The following is a 22,396-nucleotide window of genomic DNA, read 5'->3' on the forward strand; positions in this document are numbered from 1 at the left end:
GGAGTGTAGAAGCGGGCGAGGGAGGCTGGGGATGGAAGGGAGACAAGGAAATGATGGAGTTGATTCGCCCTCCAAAATCCCAATTGACATGGGTCAAGTATAGAAATTAGAGATTCCAGTGTCGGCCAAGAATCCCCTATCAGAAACTGGGTGGCTCGAAAACTACCAGAGGCCACCCATCTCTGGAATACGGGATCAGACAGACTCGGTGTGAAGGAGGGATGGCCCAATATTGGAAGTAACGGGGAAGGGTATCCAGGGTAAAATATGAAGAGGCGAGGAGCGGAAATGCGATTCCAAAGGGACCCAAAGTTTGGTATCAGCATTACGATGCCAGTCCACTAGCCTAGTGAGATGAGTAGCTCTGTAGTATGCATAAATATCGGGTGATCAAACTCCCCCCAGTCTTTTAGGTGTATATAGTAACAACTTTGATATTCTGGCTGGTTTATTGTTCCACACAAATTTGGAGAAGAGGGAGGCCATTGCATTGAAGAAAGACAGAGGAATATGAATGGGCAGAGCCTGGAGAAAATAAAAGTATTCTAGGGAGAACATTCATCTTTAGTATTGAGCAGCGACCAAACCATGTAAAAGGTGCCAAGGGTCTATCTACCAAGATCTTTTTTAACTGAGGACAAGCAAGGAAAGTTGTTTATACAGAGAAAAAGCGAGTACGAAGACGTATATATAAAAATAAAAAAATGTATTAATCACAAAAATAAGATGAACATTTAAAAAGGTAGATAATGAATAGAAAGACTCTATAATGTTACATGGTAAAACAGGAAAACAGACCATCCATATGTTTGCAGCAATAAAGAAATGCACTGTGATCCTAACAATGAGGATATATGGAATGGGAGGTAGATTATCCTATGGATGGCTGACCCCTCATGTAGAAACCCATCAAGTTATGGACATACTAGTGCTGGGAAAAGTTAGGGAAAACCTGAAGGTCAGAGGAAGAGAGAAAACCTTACCCATATCAATGAGCATGAAATCCTGAATGCCATGAATGGAACCCCAACTCGCGTTTCGCGATGTGTGCTTCCTCAGGGGGTGCATAGTGTCCTGTTGCAGTCTTGGCCTTAAATAGGACAAGACCCAGGTGTATTTTGCGGTTATTCAGCGCCTATGAGATCTCAGCGCATGTCAACAGACGCAACTGGAAGTGTGGCATGCCCCACTTCCGGCCTCCAGCACCGTAGCACACATCCGGGTTCCTGACGCATACCAGGAATACCGGACATGGGAGGCGGAAATGGGGCAGGCGATACCCCCGGTCGCATACAGGTGGAGTGCGCACCTCATTGGGCAGCTAGGAAGAGGAAGAAACAAAAATGTTTGTTTAACCCCTTAATGACCAGCCTATTTTAGACCTTAATGACCAGGCCATTTTTTACGTTTCTCCATCGTCGCATTCCAAGAGCTATAATTTTCTTATTTTTGCGTCGACATAGCTGTATAAGGTCTTGTTTTTTGCGGGATAAGTTGTATTTTTTAATAGCACCATTTTGAGGTACATATTATTTATTGATTAACTTTTTTTGGGGGGGGGGGGGGAATAGAAAAAAATTTGAAATTTCGCCACTTTTTTGCGTCCCAAATCTACGCCGTTTACCGTGTGGTATAAATAACACAATAAGATTATTCAGCGGGTTGTTACGATTGCAACGATACCAAATTTGTATAGTTTTTGTATGTTTTACTACTTTTACACAGTAAAAACGCTTTTTTTTCAAAATGATTTGTTTTCGTGTCTCCATATTTGAAGAGCCGTAACGTTTTTATTTTTTTGCCGATGCAGTTGTATGAGGGCTTTTTTTTTTCTTGCGGGACAACTTGTAGTTGCGACTTTTTGATCACTTTTTAATCACATTTTCTTAAAGTCAGGATTCACAGAAAACAGCAATTTTTCCTTTGCTTTTTTATTTAATTTTTTACGACATTCACCGTGCGGGTTAAGTAATGTAATAGCTTTATAGTCGGGGTCGTTACGGACGCGGCGATACCAAATATGTGTAACTTTTTAACTTTATTTTGGTTTTTTAATAGTAAAGCAGTTTGTAAGGGGAAAAAGTGGGTTTTTCATTTTTTTTTTAAATTAATTTTATTAAACTTTTCTTTTTAACTTTTTTACTAGTCCCAGTAGGGGACTTCACTATGCGATCCTCCGATCGCTATTATAATACACTGCAATACTTTTGTATTGCAGTGTATTACTGCCTGTCCATTTAAAACGGACAGGCATCTGCTAGGTTATGCCTGCGGCAGCCTGCGGCATGATCTAGCAGGCATTCATTACAGGCAGACCTGGGGGCCATGGGAGACACAGACACTTGGCGATCTTATCGCCGGGTGTCGGTGGGAGAGAGAGGGAGCTCCCTCCCTCTCTCCAAAACCACTCAGATGCGGTGCTCGCTATTGAGCACCGCATCTGAGGGGTTAAACGGGTGAGATCGATACTAATATCGATCTCACCCGGTAGAGTAGGGACGCCCCCAGCCCTCTAAAAAGTCTATGGCATCGGAATAAGGCCCGTTAGTGACCGATGTAAAAAGACTATGGGCCGGTCGCTAACGGGTTAATACATAGATTTATGTGAATAAGGCCATTCAGAAGAGGGGGAGAGAAAATATCCCCCAAATTGTACAGTGTATATAAACAGATTAAAAGGATGTGACAAATTATGTATGTGGACATAACAGTCTAGTGCTAGTTATAATGAACCTCATAGAATGAATATTATTGCAGTGTTTAATGAGGTCACTTCTTCTAGATAAAAATGTATAAAAAGTTAATAGGAGTATAGATATAGATATTATTATACATCACATTTTGTATCCCATAACAGAATAATGAGATTCATCAGAAAAAGCATGTGACATAAAACAAGTCTCAATGAAGAAAATGGAAGGAGAAGGGTAATAAGATTAACAATATTAACTCTACGTCAGGGAGCAGTAGATTTGTTGATATCTTCGCAGTCCGTATTAATCGGGGTCATCTGGGTCTAAAGCTTATATTTCCTATATGGAGGCAATCAGACTGAGGAAAGATGGTACATCAGATGCCTAGTAAAAATGTATAGTGCAAGACACAAAAGAATAAATTAAAAGCATGCTGATGGTAGAGTTACATTTATTTAAAGAAATGGTGCAAAACGGAGTTTCTCGTTAAGCGAGGAAAGTTGGCCTGATAAAGTCCAGAAGTCCGCGGGGTAAGGTGAACCCCCAGATATGGCAGGGTAGATGGGAACCACTTGAACGGGAAGGAGGATGATAAGGAAGCAAGGCCTGGTTGCGGTAAAGAAATATTGAGGGCTCCAGATTTCTGCAGATTAATTTTGTATTTAGATAGGGTCGCATATATCGAGAGAGTTCAGAGAAAAGGTTCGGAAGAGAGATTAACGGTTGGGATAGGAAAAATAAAAAGGTCATCAGCATAAGCGCCAATTTTATGTGTAGTGTCCCGAACTCCTGTAACATCATTATTTTGATGAATACATCTGAGGAGAGGTTCTAGCGTGAGAATGAAAATAAGAGGGGAGAGGGGACAGCCCTGGCGGGTACCATTAAGAGTAGGGAAATAGTCAGAGAAGACACCATTAATATTAACTGCCGCAGAGGGGTGTGAGTACAAACTACCAATCCATCAGAGCATGTTGAATCCAAGTCCTATGTGCTTCAAGGTCTGGGTAAGAAATCCCCAATCCACACGGTCAAAGGCCTTTTCGGCATCAGTGGATAAAAAGACAGCCGGGATAGAGGAGGAGAGGTAATGTAGGATATGAATAGTCCTAGTGGTGTTATCTCTAGCTTCTCTGGTGGGCATGAATCCAACCTGTTCACGATGGATGACGTTGGAACAAGGGGGTAAGGCGGGTTGAGAGGATTTTCGCAAATAGTTTAAAGTCTATGTTCAAAAGGGAGATCGGTCTATAGTTCGAGCACTGGGAGTAATCTTTACCCTCAATGGGGATAACTGAAATGTGGGCCCTGAGCGTGTCGGGAGGAAGAGTGGTATTTGTGGCAAGTGAATTATAGGCAGAGAGAAAGTGAGTTTGAAGGTCCGGTAAGAAGGTTTTATAGCAAGTTAATGTGAGACCATCTGGGCCTGGGGCCCTACCCGTTCGAGAGTCTTTAATAGCAAGTTCAAGCTCAGGAAGCGTGATAGGCTCCTCCAGAACCGAAATAGATTCTCGGGGGAGAGTGGGAAGGCCGGCACGTTGCAGAGAGTTCTCTATGAAAATGAGGCGCTCATCAAGGGCCCGTGGCTCGAGAGGCTGGTTAATCTTATACTGCTTGGCATAGTAGGCATGGAAGGTCTCTGCTATACGTGATGAGAGGGCGTATTTGTGACCGTGTTCATCCTAGATAAGCAGAATAAAAGAACATGCTCTCTGTAAGCCCAAGATCTGCGCCAAGGTCTTCCTCATCTTGTTCCCAAACTCAAAGAAGTGACGGCGACATTTGGCCAAAGAGGCTTTCGCATGGGAAAGGGATAGGCTTTTGAGTTGTTCCCGGAGTTGGCAAAGTTCAGTTTTAGTCTGAAGCGCAAGGGAGCGTTTATGAGCTCTCTCAAGAGCACCAATCTTGGAGCTCTTGAGCCGGGCACAGTGTTTAATGAAGGTGCCTCGAATAAAACACTTATGCGTTTCCCATACTACTGGAGATGAAACATCCCGTGTTGTGTTATTAGTGAAGAACTCCTGAAGATCTGAATGAACACAATTGACCACGGTTTGATCTTGTAAAAGGCTTTCATTCAGACGCCATCTCCAAATGCGTGGTTGAGAGGACGGAAGGGAAAGAGACATGGATATGAGAGCGTGAGCCGAAAAGGAGATCGTGTCAATATGAGCCGACTGCATCAGGGAAAGGAGAGTATGGGATAGGAACAAGTAGTCAATGCGTGAGTAGGAATCATGTACGTGAGAAAAATGTGAGTAATCTCGAGCGGAGGGGTGGAGCAAGCACTACGTGTTCATAAATTGAAAATGCTGTAAGGAAGCTTTAGCCTTTCTAAGGGAGACATAGGGCAGGTGAGAGGAACCATTCGAGGTATCCAATAAAGTTTCTAATGCCATGTTGAGATCCCCCCCGCCCAGGACAACTACCCCCTCCAGAAAATCCTCTACCTCTCGGAGCATGCCATCCAAGAAACGAGATTGTCCAGTGTTGGGGAGATACGCCATACCAAACGTAAAAGTTGAATCTGCCATCTTACCCTCAACAAAAAAAAAAACATCGTCCCGCTTCATCACAGCGACAGTCCACATATGCCCAAGGCGCAGTATGAGCAATAAGAATGGAAACTCCTTTAGTTTTAGAGTCTGGGGAGCAACTGTGAAAGACGTCCGGAAACCTCCTGTCTGAGTCTAGGTATCGGATCTTGATGAAAATGCGTTTCTTGTAAGAAGGCTACAGAAGCTCGCTTCTTCCATAGAAGGTGAAGCAGAGAGGATCTCTTCTCAGGAAGATTAAGGCCCTGGACATTCAGAGATACTATGGAGAGCAGATCCATCTACCTATCAAAAGAAGGGGGAGTAGCTAAATAAATTATAAAAAAAAAAAAAGGAAAAAAAGGAGGGACCTATAGCAGTCCTATAGATACACAAATCGGGGAAACCGTAAGTACAGAGACTGTCCAGCAGCTAACAGGCGGCTGGGCAGTGCCCGACAGCAATTGCGGGGAACGCAGAAGGAATGAACAAAGCGAGGTGCTCCAGAAAGAGACCAAGTTACAATGACAAAGTACTCACAAATTCCTTACGAATCGGGGTGATGGAGGGGACGGACATACAGGTTCAGGCCATAGGGGTTGTAAGAGGGTTCCCAACCAGAGAGACCCCAGCCTCAGCGCCATCTGCAGGACAGATCATCTCCCCTTGTCGAGGAAGGGTCGGTGGTCTGTCCATATTAGGGCATTGAGGGGCTCACAGAAAAAGACCAGGAACTGTCCAGTCCGGGATTGGAACGGGGTTTGTTCCCAAAAAGGCAAAGGCATTTGGTAGGTCTTCCAGAGATCTCACAGCAAATTCTGCACCAGCCTTGCGTATAATGATGTGAAAAGGATGGCCCCAGCGATATGAGGCACCTGCCTCACGGGTCTTATCCAGTAGGGGTTTCACCATGCGTCGCATGTTAAGGGTGCGTTGTGACACATCTGGTAGCAGGTTAACAGACGTCCCTTCATGTGAAATGGGATCCGTATGCCAAGCTTTTCAGAGCAGAGCTTTTTTGCTGGTAAAAATCGACGCGGCAAAGGACATCACGCGGGCACTTCTATTACGATCTTGTACTCTAGGGCTATATACCCTATGAACCCTGTCGAGCTCCAAGTCATCCTCGTCAGTTAAGTCCAGCATTTTACTAAATAAGGGCGCTACAGAGCGCCTCAATTCAGCATTACCCACCGATTCCGGCAAGCCTCTGATTTTGATATTATTGCGGCGGCCACGATTTTCCAAATTGTCAATATGTAGAGTGAGGTCGGTCAGAAAAGTGGAATGAGACTAATGTAGTCGTGATAGTAGAGAAAGAACTGTCCAAGTCTATGGAACGTTGCGGTACCTGCGCCACCGTGGTAGAGAGCTGTTGAATGGCGGAAATGTCTCTAGCATGGCGCTCTTCAAGGCGGGAGAACTGGGCTTCTAGTTCCACTCGGGTGGGGAGAGCCTGTAACATGTCCCGGAGCTCCGAAAGCATTGGAGCGTCCGCCATAGGATCCTCGACACTACCAGTGAGGGACTCCCGGGTTTAAAATAAGAACATAGCCGGTACAGGCTGACTTAGAGCACTGGGGCTGGGCGGCCCCCGCAATGGAGGTTGTCTGCCTGCTGCCTGTGTGGGCGCCATGATGGGACGAGGAGAGGAGGAAGGGGAATCTCCTGCGGTGCGAAGGGAGAAATGTGCCAGCAAGGTACCTGGGGTGGCTGGAGGTTTAGGGTCCACTTTCTTCCCCTTTGGCATGCTTTCAGCATGGATTAGGTAAGTAAAAGTCTCTGTAGTTAAGGTGCGGTCCTTGAGCTCCAAACTAAAGCAGCCTCACTCCGCCATGTCCAAGCCACGCCCCCGTGGCTTCCGTTCTAGTGTATCCGTCAGAGGAGAATAACAACGGAAGTTAATGTTTCCGTCAAAAAACCCATTGATTTCAATAGGTTTCATTTTTGCATCAGTTGTGCTCAGTTAGGCTCCGTTCCGTCAGGCTTCCATTTTTTTGACAGAAGAAATACCGTAGTCTGCTGCGCTATTGTTTCCGCCAAAAAGTACGAAAAAAACAAAACCGGAAAGCTCCTTTCAGTCAGGTTAACATTGAAGTCAACGGATGACTGATACAAAGAGATGGCATATCAGTTATGAATTACGTTTAACAGATCCGTTTTTTTGTGCACATGCGCAGACTGAGGCTCTGTTCACATCTGCGTTGGGGTCCCGTTCTGATGTTCCGCCTGAGCTTTCCGCCGGAACGGATCCCTGACGCAGATGTTAACATAGCTTTAAAATGAAAGATGCAGGGATAAAAACTAGCATAACTGATGAAAAACTTACACAAACTGAAAGAAGAAAGTCCGTTTTTTTTTTACGGATTCGGTAAACTGATCTGTCAAAAACAAACATTTTTTTTACCTTCCGTTGCATTCAGTCTGGCAGTCAATTTTTTTAATTTCAACGGATCCGCTAAAATGGATGCCACAACGCAGATGTGAATAAAGTCTAACAAGCGTCATATCATGTCTATTATGATGAATTGGAGTCATACCTTAGAAATAAAGATACCAAGCTGGGATGCTTTTCCGCCTCTGATGTTAAATCCAAGCTGTGGAGACAAAATGGAATCAGCATAAATCAGTCTTCAGCCTGTGCTCTATAGCAAAGCTCAAGGATAGCTCCAGCCCATTAGGGTAGGGACACACAGCATAAGGGGGGATTCACACGAGCGTGTATTCGGACCAATACAAGTCTATGGGGCAGTACAGACAGTCCGTGCTTTTTGCGCAGCGTTTGTCTGCTGCGCAAAAAGCGCAAAATGCTCAATATCTCCGCGTATTTCGCGCATCACGCACCCATTGAAGTCAATGGGTGAATGAAAACCACGCAGGTCGCACGGAAGCACTTCCGTGCGAACCGACTGAAACAGCGCACCAGCTGTCAAAAGGATGAATGTAAACAGAAAAGCACCACGTGCTTTTCTGTTTCCAAACATCCAAATGGAGTGTCTTTGAGATTAGTGAACCCGGACAACCGAACCGAACTTCACCGGGTTCGGCCGAACTCGTTTTGGCCGAACCCGGCAAAAAAATTATCGGTACGCGACGTCAGGAGATAGTCACTGTCCATGGTGCTGAAAGAGTTAACCCCGAGCCCGAGCCGTAAAAAGTCTATGGCTCGGGTTTTAAGGACCCTGACCGCTGGCCGTAAAAATACAGCCAGCGGTCGGGAACCGTAACAAGCAGGGGAAGGGAGCCAGTGCAGCGCTCCCTTCCACCTGCTGTACACCCCGGCCCTGCCACACAGTGTATCTCCAGCGTAGCCATTCGCCCGAATGGCATCAACTCCTCCTCACATGCACTCTGTGCTGTGAGGAGGAGAGAGTGCGCGAGCGACGGTAGACCCGGCCATCACTTGGGACACATTCCGGTGATGGCCGTGTATTACCCGGCCCCATAGACTCTTATGGGAGCCGGGCGGCCGGGTACCCGGCCGAAAATAGGGCATGTCCCATTTTTTGACGGCCGGTTTTCCCGGCCCGTCAAAAAATCGGTCGTGTGAATAGCCTCATTAGGGGGTCTATTATTCCTAATGCAGCCGGGTGCCGGCCGATTTATGAACGGCCAGCACCCGGCCGGGAAACCCTGTCGTGTGAATCCCGCCTTACACAGCTTTTTTGACTGAAAAATAAAAAATGTATGGCTCTCAGAATATGGTGACACAAACAATAAATAATTTTTTTACAAAGTGATTTTATTGTGCAAACGCTGCAAAGCCTAGAAAAAAAAAACGATATACATTTGGTATCACCGTGATCATATCGAACCTCAGAATAAAGTAAAACTAAACACTAAAAAAAAAAAAAAAAAAGAGAATTAAAAAAACTGTCAGAATGATAATAATATAAAAAAAAATAACATGCATGTACCCCAAAATTGTACCAATGAAAAACTACAGATTGTGCCGCAACAAATAAGCCCCCACACAGCTCCGTTGGCGAAAAAATAAAAAGAATATGACAACACAAAACTTGCAGATCGTTACAAAAGTGGATAAGATTGGGCACCATTTATCACTGCGACACTGGCCACATATCTATGGATTTATACCACCTTTTTAATACCCTGATGTACTCCGCACAGATTACATGTGCCCCCAATTATAAACTGAAATACCAGTAAAACTCAGACAAAACTCCTACTAAGTAAAATCCACGGTCCAAAAGCCAAATGGCGCTCCCTCCCTTCTGAGCCCTACACTGTGCCCAAACAGCCGTTTACGGCCACATATATGGCATTGCCATACCCGGGAGAACCCGCTTAACAATTTGTGATGTATTTTGCCCTCAGTGGCACAAACTGGGCACAACATATTGTGCACTAAAATGGCATATCAGTGAAAAATTTTAATATTCACTTTGCACCATCCGCTGCGCATTAATTTCCAATGTAAAAACACCTGTGGGGTCAAAATGCTCACTACACCCCTTAAAATGCCTTAAGGGGTGTAGTTTCCAAATTATTGGTCACTACTTGGGGGTTTGTTTTACTATTTGACCTCAGATCCCTGCAATTGTGGGTCAATGCTGTAAAAATCACCAAATAAGCCTCATATGCGCATGGTGCTCTTCACTCCTGAGCCCTGTCATATGTCCAGGCAAATGATAACTGCCTTGAGGCGTGTAGTTTCTAAAATGTCAACATTTTAGTGGAAAAAAACATTGATATTCATTTTCACGGCCACTAAATTTCGCAAAAAAACTGTGGAATCTAAATGCTCACTATATCCCTCGATAAATTCCTTGAGTGCTTTAGTTTCCCAAATGAGGTCACTTTTGGAGGTTTCCACTGATTTGTTCCCCCAAGGGCTTTGCTAATGCGACATGGCACCACGAAAACCATTCCAGCAAAACTTGAGCTACAAAAGCCAAATGGTGCTTCTTCCCTTCTAAGCCCTGCCATGGGTCCAAACAACAGTTCATTACCAAATATGGGATATTGCCGTAATCGGAAGAAATTGCTTTTCAAATATTTGTGTGCTTTTTTTTTTCCCCTTTATGCCTTTTAAATATTGAAGATGTCTACATTTTATTGGAAAAAAAAATTTGATTTTCAATTTTACATCCTAACTCCACTAAATACAGCAAAAAACATGTTGGGTTAAAATGCTCACTATACCCCTTGATAAATTCCTTGAAGGGTGTAGTTTGCCAAATGGTGTTTTTTTGGTGTATTTCCACTGTTTTGGCACCACAAAACCTCTTCACACCTGACATGGTGCCTCAAATATATTCTAATAAAATGAAGGCCCCAAAATCCACTAGGCGTTCCTTTGCTTCTGATGCCTGTGTTTCAGTCTATTAGCACACTAGGGCCACATGTGAGATATTTCTAAAAACTGCAGAATCTGAGCAATAAATAGAGTTGCATTTCTCTGGTAAAACCTTCTGTGTTACAGGAAAAAAAAATGAAAACAGATTTTCTGCAAAAAAATTACATTTGTAAATGTCACCTCTAATTTGCTTTAATTCCGTGTAAGAACCCCAAAAGGGTTAAGAAACTTTCTAAATGCTGTTTTGAATACTTTGAGGGGTGCAGTTTATAAAATGTGGCGATTTATAGGGGTTTCTAATAAATAAGGCCCTCAAAGCCACTTCAGAACTGAACTGGTCCCTGAAAAAAGCCTTTTGAAATTGCTACTAAAGTTCTAAGCCTTGTAACATCCTAGAAAAATAAAAACGTTCAAAAAACAATGCCAACATAAAGTAGACATATGGGATATGTGAACTAGTAACTATTTTGTGTGGTATTACAATCTGTTTTACAAGTAGATACATTTAAATTTAGAAAAATGCTAATTTTTATGCAAATTTTCTCGAAATTTTGGTATTTTTCCACAAACAAACACTGCATGTATCGACTAATTTTACCAGTAACTTAACCCCTTAATGACCAGCCTATTTTAGACCTTAATGACCAGGCTATTTTTTACGTTTTTCCATCGTCGCATTCCAAGAGCTATAACTTTTTTATTTTTGCGTAGACATAGCTGTATAAGGTCTTGTTTTTTGCGGGACAAGTATTTTTTAATAGCACCATTTTGAGGTACATATTATTTATTGATTAACTTTTATTAACTTTTTTTGGGGGGGGGGGGGAATAGAAAAAAAATCTGAAATTTCGCCACTTTTTTGCGTCCTAAATCTACGCCGTTTACTGTGTGGTATAAATAACACAATAAGTTTATTCAGCGGGTTGTTACGATTGCAACGATACCAAATTTATATAGTTTTTGTATGTTTTACTACTTTTACACAATAAAAACGCTTTTTTTTCAAAATTATTTGTTTTTGTGTTTCCATATTTGAAGAGCCGTAACGTTTTTATTTTTTTGCCAATGCGGTTGTATGAGGGCTTTTTTTTTGCGGGAAGACTTGTAGTTTTTATTGGTACCATTTTGGAGTAGATGCGACTTTTTGATCACATTTCTTTTAAAGTCAGGATTCACAGAAAACAGCAATTTTTCCGTCGTTTTTTATTTTATTTTTTACGGCGTTCACCGTGCGGGTTAAGTAATGTAATAGATTTATAGTCGGGGTCGTTACGGACGCGGCGATACCAAATATGTGTAACTTTTTTACTTTATTTTGGTTTTTTAATAGTAAAGCATTTTGTAAGGGGAAAAGCTGGGTTTTTCATTTTTCAAATTTTTTTTAAATTAACTTTATTAAACTTTTTTTTTTACTTTTTTACTAGTCCCAGTAGGGGACTTCACTATGCGATCCTCCGATCGCTATTATAATACACTGCAATACTTTTGTATTGCAGTGTATTACTGCCTGTCCATTTAAAGAGACTGTCACCACATTATAAGTGCCCTATCTCCTATAAAAGGAGATGTGCGCTGTAATGTAGGTGACAGTAATGCTTTTTATTTAAAAAAAAAAATCGATCTTTTTTCACAACGTTAGGAGCGATTTTGGTTTATGCTAATGAGCTTTCTTAATACCCAAGTGGGCGTACTTTTACTTCCGACCAAGTGGGCGTTGTACAGAGGAGTGTATGATGCTGACCAATCAGCATCATGCACTCCTCTCCATTCATTTACACTGCACTAGCGATATAGATATATCACTATGTGCAGCTACATACACAAACCCTAACATTACTACAGTGTCCTGATAATGAATACACATGAAATCCAGCCTGGACGTCATGTGTATTCAGAATCCTGACACTTCTGACTCTTTTTTTGTGAGATTCCGGCAAGTGAAACCAAATCTCGTTTAGCTCCGTGATCTCGTGAGATTTCGTATCACTTGCCGGAATCTCACAAAAAAGAGTCAGAAGTGTCAGGAGTCTGAGTACACATGACGTCCAGGCTGGATGGTCATGTGTATTCATTATCAGGACACTGTAGTAATGTTAGGGCTTGTGTATGTAGCTTCACATAGTGATATAACTATATCGCTAGTGCAGTGTAAATGAATGGAGAGGAGTGCATGATGCTGATTGGTCAGCGTCATGCACTCCTCTGTACAACGCCCACTTGGTCGAAAGTAAAAGTACGCCCACTTGGGCATTAAGAAAGCTCATTAGCATAAACTAAAATCGCTCCTAACGTTGTGAACAAAGATCGTTTTTTTTAAATAAAAAGCATTACTGTCACCTACATTACAGTGCCGATCTCCTTATGTAGGAGACAGGGCACTTATAATGTGGTGACAGAGTCTCTTTAAAACGGACAGGCATCTGCTAGGTCATGCCTGCGGCATGATCTAGCAGGCATTCATTACAGACTTGGGGGCTTTTATTAGGCCCCCCTGCTGCCATTGGAGACACAGACACTCGGCGATCTTATCGCCGGGTGTCGGTGGGAGAGAGAGGGAGCACCGCTATTGAGCACCGCATCTGAGGGCTTAAACGGGTGAGATCGATACTAATATCGATCTCACCCGGCAGAGCAGGGACGCTCCCAGCCCTCAGCTGCCTCTGGCAGCTGAGAGCAGGGAGATTTGACAGCTCCCTGCTCTGTTTACTTATTCCGATGCCGCGACTTAAAAAGTCTATGGCATCAGAATAAGGCCCGTTAGTGACCGACGTAAAAAGACCATGGGCCGGTCATTAACGGGTTAAAGTACAATGTCATGGAAAGCCAGTGCTTCCCGCAAAATGTTGTATACTTACGACAAATGCAAGGCACCAGCTCAAAAGCTGAGTCGGTGCCATCATCCCCGGATGTCAGCTGTATCTTACAGCTGACATCCTGCTGTAATGGCAGTGACTGAAGTTAGCTTCGATCCCCGCCATTAACCCCTTAAAAGCAGCGGTCAAAAGCGATCGCTGTATTTAAGGCATTTGCAGCTCATCGACACCCCAGCAATGAAATCGCCAGGGTTTTGGTGGCTGCAAAGGCAACCGGAGAATAGAAAACTTCCAGCTCCTGAGCCGGCGTCACCATCGGTTGATGTCAGCTGTATGTTACAGCTGATATCCACCTCTAACGGCAGGAACCGGAGCTAGCGCCGATCCCTGCCATTAACCCCTTAGATGCAGCGATCGGATGAATGTAGATTTTCAATTTCACGGCCTGCTTCCAATAATTTCTGCTATAAACCTGTAGGGTCAAAATGCTTACTATATCCCTAGATAATTTCCTTAAGGGGTATAGTTTCCCAAATGGGGTCACTTTTGGGGGATTTCCACTGTTTTTTTTACCGCAAGAGCCCTTCAAACCTGACATGGTGCCTAAAATATATTCTAATAAAAAGGAGGCCCAAAATCCTCTAGGTGCTCCTTTGATTCTGAGGCCGGTGCTTCAGTCCATTACCAACTAGGGCCACATGTGGGATATTTCCTAAAACTGCAGAATCTGGGCAATAAATATTGAGTTGCGTTTCTCTGGTAAAACCTTCTGTGTTACAAAAAAAATGGATTAAAAATGAATTTCTGCAACAAAAAAAATGAAATTTGTAAATTTCACCTCTACTTTGGTTTAATTCCTGTGAAATGTCTAAAGAGTTAAACTTTCTAATTGCTGTTTTGAATACTTTTAGGGGTGAAGTTTTTAAAATGGGGTGACTTATTGGGGGGTTTCTAATATATAAGGCCCTAAAAGCCACTTCATAACTGAACTGGTCCCTGAAAAAATAGCCTTTTGACATTTTCTTGAAATTGCTGCTAAAGTTCTAAGCCTTGTAACGTCATAGAAAAATAAAAGGACGTTCAAAAAACTATGCCAATCTAATGTAGACATATGGGGATGTTAATTAGCAAAAATTGTGTGTGGTATAACTGCCTGTCTTACAAGCAGGTACATTTAAATTTAGAAAAATGCTAATATTTGCAATGTTTCCTCTAAATTTTGGTGTTTTTCACAATTAAATACTAAATGTACCGAGCAAATTTTAACAGTAACACAAAGTCCAATGTGTCACAAGAAAATCTCAGAATCGCTTGGATAGGTAAAAGCATTCCGAAGTTATTACCACATAAAATGAAACATGTCAGATTTGAAAAATGTCAGGAAGGTCAAAAGCGACCAAAGCGGGAAGGGGTTAAAGAGAAACTTTCAAGTGCAGCTGAGCGCAGCATGTAATAGGCAGGGCTTCACAAACACTGTCTCACTTGAAATTATTTTTCTATCTTCCTCCGTTATTTACACATCGGTGGCGTTATATTTGGCGCCCAATATGTAAATAACCCCCTGAACTGTCAATGGAGCGTGTTACTATCATGTGACACTGGCCAGCAGAGCCGGAGCTGTGCGCGCACCAGCATGTACACAGCTCCTACGGCGCCGACGACGATGCTCCCGCCACCACAGAACAGAAGAATTCACATTCTTCTTCACCTCTTCTGTTCCAGAGGCAGCGGAGCATTGCGCATGTGCGTGCTCTCTTATCCATCTCTGGTCAGATAGTGAAGGAAAAACTGTGATCTCGCGGAGAGATTACACAGCACAAGCAGCTGTGACACTGTCCATAGCGGATTGGACAGTGTCACAGCGATAGTAACACGCCCCCTTTCCTCTTACACGCCTCATTGACAGATCAGGGGGTTATTTACATATCGGGCGCCAAATATAACGGCACCGATATGTAAATAACGGAGGAAGTTAGAAAAATAATTTCAAGTGAGACAGTGTTTGTGAAGCCCTGCCCATTACATGCTGCACATGTATGGCCAGGCGAAAGGTTGTCTTTAACCCGTTAGTGATTGGCCCATCGTGTTTCTACATCGGTCACTAACGGGCCTTATTCCGATGCCATAGACTTTTTACGTTGCGGCATCGGAATAAGTTTACAGAGCAGGGAGATGTCAAATCTCCCTGCTCTCAGCTGCTAGAGGCAGCTGAGGGCTGGGAGCTTCCCTGCTCTGCCGTGTGAGATCGATATAAGTATCGATCTCACACGTTTAACCCCTCAGATGCGGTGCTCAATAGCGAGCACCGCATCTGAGTGGTTTTGGAGAGAGGGAGGGAGCTCCCTCTCTCTCCCACCGACACCCGGCGATACGATCGCCGAGTGTCTGTGTCTCCAATGGCAGCCGGGGGTCTAATAAAGGCCACCAGGCTGCCTGGAGTGAATGCCTGCTAGATCATGCCGCAGGCATGACCTAGCAGATGCCTGTCCGTGTTAAACGGACAGGCAGTAATACACTGCAATACAAAAGTATTGCAGTGTATTATAAATGCGATCGCAGAATCGCATATTATAGTCCCCTAGAGGGACTAGTAAAAAAGTGAAAAAAAAGTTTAATAAAGTTAATTAAAAAAAAAAATGTGAAAAAAATGAAAAACCCAGCTTTTCCCCTTACAAAATGCTTTACTATTAAAAAAAACAAAATAAAGTTAAAAAGTTACACATATTTGGTATCGCCGCGTCCGTAACGACCCCGACTATAAATCTATTACATTATTTATCCCGCACAGTGAACGCCGTAAAAAATTTAATAAAAAACTATGGAAAAATTGCTGTTTTCTGTGAATACTGACTTTAAAAAAATGTGATTAAAAAGTGATCAAAAAGTCGCATCTACTCCAAAATGGTACCAATAAAAACTACAAGTCTTCCCGCAAAAAAAAAGCCCTCATACAACCGCATCGGCGAAAAAATAAAAACGTCACGGCTCTTCAAGTATAGAGACACAAAAACAAATCATTTAGAAAAAAAAAGCGTTTTTACTGTGTAAAAGTAGTAAAACATACAAAAACTCTACAAATTTGGTATCGTTGCAATCGTAACAACCCGCTGAATAAAGTTATTGTGTTATTTATACTACACGGTAAACGGCGTAGATGTAGGACGCAAAAAAGAGGGGCGAAATTTCAGATTTTTTTCTATTCCCCCCCAAAAAAAGTTAATAAAAGTTAATCAATAAATAATATGTACCTAAAAATGGTGCTATTAAAAAATACAACTTGTCCCGCAAAAAACAAGACCTTATACAGCTACGTCGACACAAAAATAAAAACGTTATAGCTCTTGGAATGCGACGATTGAAAAACGTAAAAAATAGCTTGGTCATTAAGGTCCAAAATAGGCTGGTCATTAAGGGGTTAAAAACAATAAAAAGATCTATACTTACACCCGGCTGTTGTCATAGTGACACAAACCTCTGTTCTGAGTGCAGCATAGCCTTCTAGGATGACTGTTCATCCCATGTGACTGCTACAGCCAATCCCAGGAGGCCCAGAGGGACGCGTCACTATGACAACGGAGTATCGCGTAAGTATAAACTTTTTGGGGGTTTTCTGGCAGTGTTTCCATAGTGGAGATTCCACCCGAAAAGCTGCTCCACAAATTGTTGTAGTTTTTCGGGCGGAATTCCCTGCGCCTTCCAGGACAGATATGCCATGTACTTTTACACAGCGTATCCACCCTGTGTGCACTTACCCCAATACTGTATTTTACGAACATGCTGCGCTATGGTCTCTGGTAGACTCCAGCTCTGCGACAGTGGCCCCATCTAACGGAGCCTCCGACTCAGATGTGAACATAGCCTTAAAGAGATGTCTTAAAAAGTCTGTTTTAGCAAATAACGTTCCCCATTAAATAAAAATTTGAGAGCATGTTTTCTTAGAATTCTGTGCGGTTACTCTATTATTCCTCCTGGAAATGTATGGCGTTATTTATCTTGTACACGGTCTAGCACGGTCAGCACTGATTGGACGGTATCAGCGTATGTAGGGACGATCCTCATTGACAAGCGATTGTTATTTCCCAATTGTCAATTTATTCCTACATTTCCAGAACTCATAGTAAGGCCTCATGCACACCACCGTATTTTTGTCCACCAGTAAATACTGGCGTAAATACGGGTCCTTGGTCACAAGTATTCGACCCGTATTGCACCAATATTTACGGACCTGTGCCCGTAAATACGGGTCCGGTGTCACCCGTATTCCACCCGTATTTACAGGCACGTTTTTGGCTGCAAAATTACACTGCAGAAATCGGCAGCCCCTTCTCTCTATCAGTGCAGGATAGAGAAGGGACAGAACCTTTCCGTAATAAAAGTAAAATAAATTCATACTTACCCGGCCGTTGTCTTGGTGACGCGTCCCTCTCTTGTCATCCAGTCCGACCTCCCTGGATGACGCAGCAGTCCATGTGACCGCTGCAGCCAGTGATTGGCCTGTGATTGGCTGCAGCGGTCACGTGGGCTGAAACGTCATCCCAGGAGGCCGGACTGGAGGAAGAAGCAGGGAGTTCTGGGTAAGTATGAACGTCTTTTTTTTTTTTTTACAGCTTTATCTATATTGTGATCGGTAGCCACTGTCCAGGGTGCTGAAACAGTTACTGCCGATCGTTTAGCTCTTTCAGCACCCTGGACAGTGACTATTTACTGACGTCGCCTAGCAACACTCCCGTAATTACGGGTGCACACACGTAGTCAACCGTAATTACGGGAGCCCCATAGACTTCTATGGGCTGCCCGTGCCGTAATAACAGCCTGAAATAGGACATGTTCTATCTTTTTTCTTTTTCAACGGCACGGGCACCTTCCCGTAAGCATACGGGGAGGTACCCGTGGCCAATAGAAGTCTATGGGCTCGTAATTACGGGAGTTTTTACGGTCGTGTGCATGGGGCCTAACTTGTCCACTGTGCACAAATACTTCAAAAGACAAACCTGTGCTCCTGGTGGCTTCTTCAGAAGGATCGAGCGAGGTAGAAAATGTGTCAGCTCATTGTTGTAATCTGAATTGTAGATACGCTATGATAGTAACAGACAAGAACACAAATTTACAACACATGGGCACGAGTCCAAAAGGATCCATAAAGCCTCTACTTACATAATTGTCACATTCATTTATATCAACACTACTAAAAGAAAGACTTTCAGGCCTTATTCACATGACAGTAAAAAAAAAGGCCGTGTGACGGCCGTTTTCAGAACAATGATGTTCTTTGGGTGTATTCACACGGCCGTTTTTTTAACGGCCCGTGAACAATGGCCGTCAAAAAATAGGACATGTCCTATTTTTGCCCATTTTCACGGCCAGACGGCCCCCATAGAAGTCAATAGATCCATTTTTAACGGCTGTTAATACATGTAACAACCGTTAAAAACGGATCTGTGACAAGGTGGTTGCCAAGGGAACTACTAGTTCCCTTACTGGCTATCGTTGGCATATTCACCGATGCAGCACTGTCCTCTTCAGGTGTGGTCTCTCGTCTTCACGGGTTCTGCGAAGACAACGCGATGACATCATCGCGCCACCTTGGCAGCTCCCGTGCAGACGAGAGACCACACCTGAAGAAGACGAGAGACGGCGCTGCATCAGTGAGTGTGAAAGTTAAATGTAGTGTATTGTTGCGCTCACTACAAGGGTAGTGTGGCGCTAGTACAGGGGGCATTGTACATAGTGGTCAACTGTAGTAATATTTTCTGGGACTGTCCAGAATTCACAAAGACAGTCCCTGAAAATTCCTACAGGTAGGGGTCTGTGCAGGCCTCACCTACCAGGGGGGGTGGGGCCGTGCAGGCCTCACCTACCAGGGGGGGTGGGGCCGTGCAGGCCTCACCTACCAGGGGGGGTGGGGCCGTGCAGGCCTCACCTACCAGGGGGGGTGGGGCCGTGCAGGCCTCACCTACCAGGGGGGGTGGGGCCGTGCAGGCCTCACCTACCAGGGGGGGGTGGGGCCGTGCAGGCCTCACCTACCAGGGGGGGGTGGGGCCGTGCAGGCCTCACCTACCAGGGGGGGGTGGGGCCGTGCAGGCCTCACCTACCAGGGGGGGGTGGGGCCGTGCAGGCCTCACCTACCAGGGGGGGTGGGGCCGTGCAGGCCTCACCTACCAGGGGGGGTGGGGCCGTGCAGGCCTCACCTACCAGGGGGGGTGGGGCCGTGCAGGCCTCACCTACCAGGGGGGGTGGGGCCGTGCAGGCCTCACCTACCAGGGGGGGTGGGGCCGTGCAGGCCTCACCTACCAGGGGGGGTGGGGCCGTGCAGGCCTCACCTACCAGGGGGGGTGGGGCCGTGCAGGCCTCACCTACCAGGGGGGGTGGGGCCGTGCAGGCCTCACCTACCAGGGGGGGTGGGGCCGTGCAGGCCTCACCTACCAGGGGGGGTGGGGCCGTGCAGGCCTCACCTACCAGGGGGGGTGGGGCCGTGCAGGCCTCACCTACCAGGGGGGGTGGGGCCGTGCAGGCCTCACCTACCAGGGGGGGTGGGGCCGTGCAGGCCTCACCTACCAGGGGGGGTGGGGCCGTGCAGGCCTCACCTACCAGGGGGGGTGGGGCCGTGCAGGCCTCACCTACCAGGGGGGTGGGGCCGTGCAGGCCTCACCTACCAGGGGGGTGGGGCCGTGCAGGCCTCACCTACCAGGGGGGTGGGGCCGTGCAGGCCTCACCTACCAGGGGGGGCCATGCGGCATCACCTACCAGTGGGGCAGTGTCCCCGTAGATAGTCACACCCCCATATAGTGCCGCAGTGCCCATGTAGATAGCGCCACACCCCTGTAGATAGCAGCTCCCCCTGTAGATAGCACTACTGTAGCTCCCTGTAGGAGTGGAATCCCTCTGGCCGGGGATTTCACTCCAAGAGGGAACCCCTGATGTCTCTGTCCATATATGTACAGTGACGCCGGGGGCTTCTCCAATAGCAGAATCCCCTGACCAGAGCAGCGGCTGGGGATTCCGCTCTGGCAGGAGATTCCAGAGGTAGCCACTGACGTCACTGTCCATATATGGACAGTAACGCCAGGGGGTTCTCCAGTAGCGGAATCCCCTGGCCAGAGAGTCGGCCGAGGATTCCGCTCCTTCAAGGAGTTACAGCGGCGCGATCGATTCATAAAAAAACACCCGGTAAAAACGGATCCATTGACTATTATGGGAGCCATGGGGCCATCAAAACGGCCAAAAATAGGACATGTCCTATTTTTTTGACGGACGGTTTTCAGGGGCCGTTAAAGAAACGGCCGTGTGAATACACCCATAGAAATCTATTGTTCTGAAAACGGCTCTCACGAAAACAGCCGTCACACTGTATTTTTCACTGTCGTGAGAATGTAGCCAAAGCAGAGGAATCACTGTCCCCTTATACATAAATATCTACAAGTTTAGGTTTAATTGGGGCCCCCATTAGTCTGTTACGCCAAAAATGTGTGATCTGTGGGGGTCCAAATGATGGGACTTTCACGGATCTCAAAAACTAGGTGGGCAGGGGGGACAAACAGGTATGCGGTCACAGGCAGCCATTCTCCAGTGACGGGAGACGTGTCAGGCAGTGGGGGACTAGGAATTCCCATGTACACAATGCGATAGAGCACTCAGCACTTTGTGTATTATTATTTTTTACAGTTGGGAAAGGGAAGAACCACCATCCACGTGCTTTACTAGGGAAAATGGACACAATAGAAGGGGTTCCCCACTCAGGGCCCCCATCTGAGCCACATGAATTGGCAGCTCCCACTCTGGCGGAACAGGCCAGTCCATTTATTACATGCGGTGGCCATGACTTCCACATAAAACTACATTTCTCCTGAGGTAGCCATTTCAGGGTTTCAGAAGTCAGACCGGCATGATCAGCTGTTTGCCAGGTCAGTGTTCTTCTTCAGATACCTACTTTAAAAGGGGCAACCTACAAAAACGCCTAGATTTTTGCCTGGAGATCTTCACAATATTAGGGCACATGGAGGTCATGGCATCTGGTTGACAACCACTTTAAAGTCCTACGAGCCCCTCCATACCAGCAGTGGGGAACGAGGTGGTTATATCCTATAATACAGTACACGGAGCACAGCCCGGAGGCTGAGGCACATCACTACCTCCTGTAACGGGGTCCAAGCCGGAGGGTTCTCGTAGGGAGGCAGGAAGACTACAGGGTACGGGTACTCCTCGTATGCTGCGCGCCCCTCCATCGCTGCAACGGAAAGTACAATTCTCAGAATGACGGACACAGCACAATTACCGCCTCATAATCGGCGCACTCACCCGTTCTCGGGTGAGAAAACACCACCCGCAAACGGAACGCTCTTCCTACTTCCGGTTGTCAATGGCGCAGCCTCGAACGCTAGAGCTCCATCATCTGTGCTGGCTTCCGGAATCACCTTACAGAACGTTCCGCCTCCATAATTCCGAGGCTATGGATCAATGACGTCAGTGCACTAGCAACGGAAGGTCATTATCGTCTCCATTTCACTAGCGATGAAACATGTTCAAGCGCAATTATCTTCCTGGCCACTAGATGGCGATATAACACTACACTATCGTATTAACCATTTGCAATATTAGTTTGCAATTCTATGTAAAGCAATTTCAATTCTCCGAGATTAAAAAAAAAAAACGTTTTATATAAGCCAAGAAAGAAATAGTCAAATAAACTTTCTAATATACTTACTGTACCATTGTTTCCCTGTTACTCCTTTTATACCGAGCTGCGTAATAATGAGGACCATTACAGTGGCCAATAATTATTTCATGCTGTGTTATTACTATGGACGATACATCATGGCGCAGCTTAGAGCAGGGCCATATTTAAAGGGAATGTGTTGCCAGCAAAACATGATTTTTTTTTTTTTAGTTAAACAATTAGTGTATAGGTGATTAAGCATTGTTCTAATTTTTTTTTTTTTTTTCACGAGTCAGGAAATATTATAAATTGGATTCAATTGGATTCTAATTTATAATATTTCCCATTGCTGGTCACTAGATGGAGCCATTCCCAAAATTGCA

General features: G+C 45.0%; 1 protein-coding gene across 2 annotated transcripts in view; it reads right to left on the reverse strand.

Moving 5' to 3' along the window:
• PDZD11 (PDZ domain containing 11) overlaps nt 1–21,807 on the reverse strand; it is a 36,823-nt gene extending 15,016 nt beyond the window's left edge. The window contains exons 1-4 of one of the 2 annotated variants that reach the window (XM_075835665.1): nt 21,656–21,801; nt 21,490–21,584; nt 18,352–18,435; nt 7,768–7,824 (exon numbers count right to left, since the gene is read on the reverse strand). In XM_075835665.1, the coding sequence (XP_075691780.1) occupies nt 7,768–7,824; nt 18,352–18,435; nt 21,490–21,582 (234 nt within the window). In that variant the 5' untranslated portion in view covers nt 21,583–21,584; nt 21,656–21,801. Of the gene's footprint in view, nt 1–7,767; nt 7,825–18,351; nt 18,436–21,489; nt 21,585–21,655 lie in introns of both variants that reach the window. The other variant, XM_075835667.1, reaches the window with a different exon arrangement.
• Between the last annotated feature and the right edge of the window lie 589 nt (nt 21,808–22,396).

Source organism: Rhinoderma darwinii, chromosome 8 (genome assembly GCF_050947455.1).
Source record: "Rhinoderma darwinii isolate aRhiDar2 chromosome 8, aRhiDar2.hap1, whole genome shotgun sequence".
In the NCBI taxonomy this organism is placed as follows: domain Eukaryota; kingdom Metazoa; phylum Chordata; class Amphibia; order Anura; family Rhinodermatidae; genus Rhinoderma; species Rhinoderma darwinii.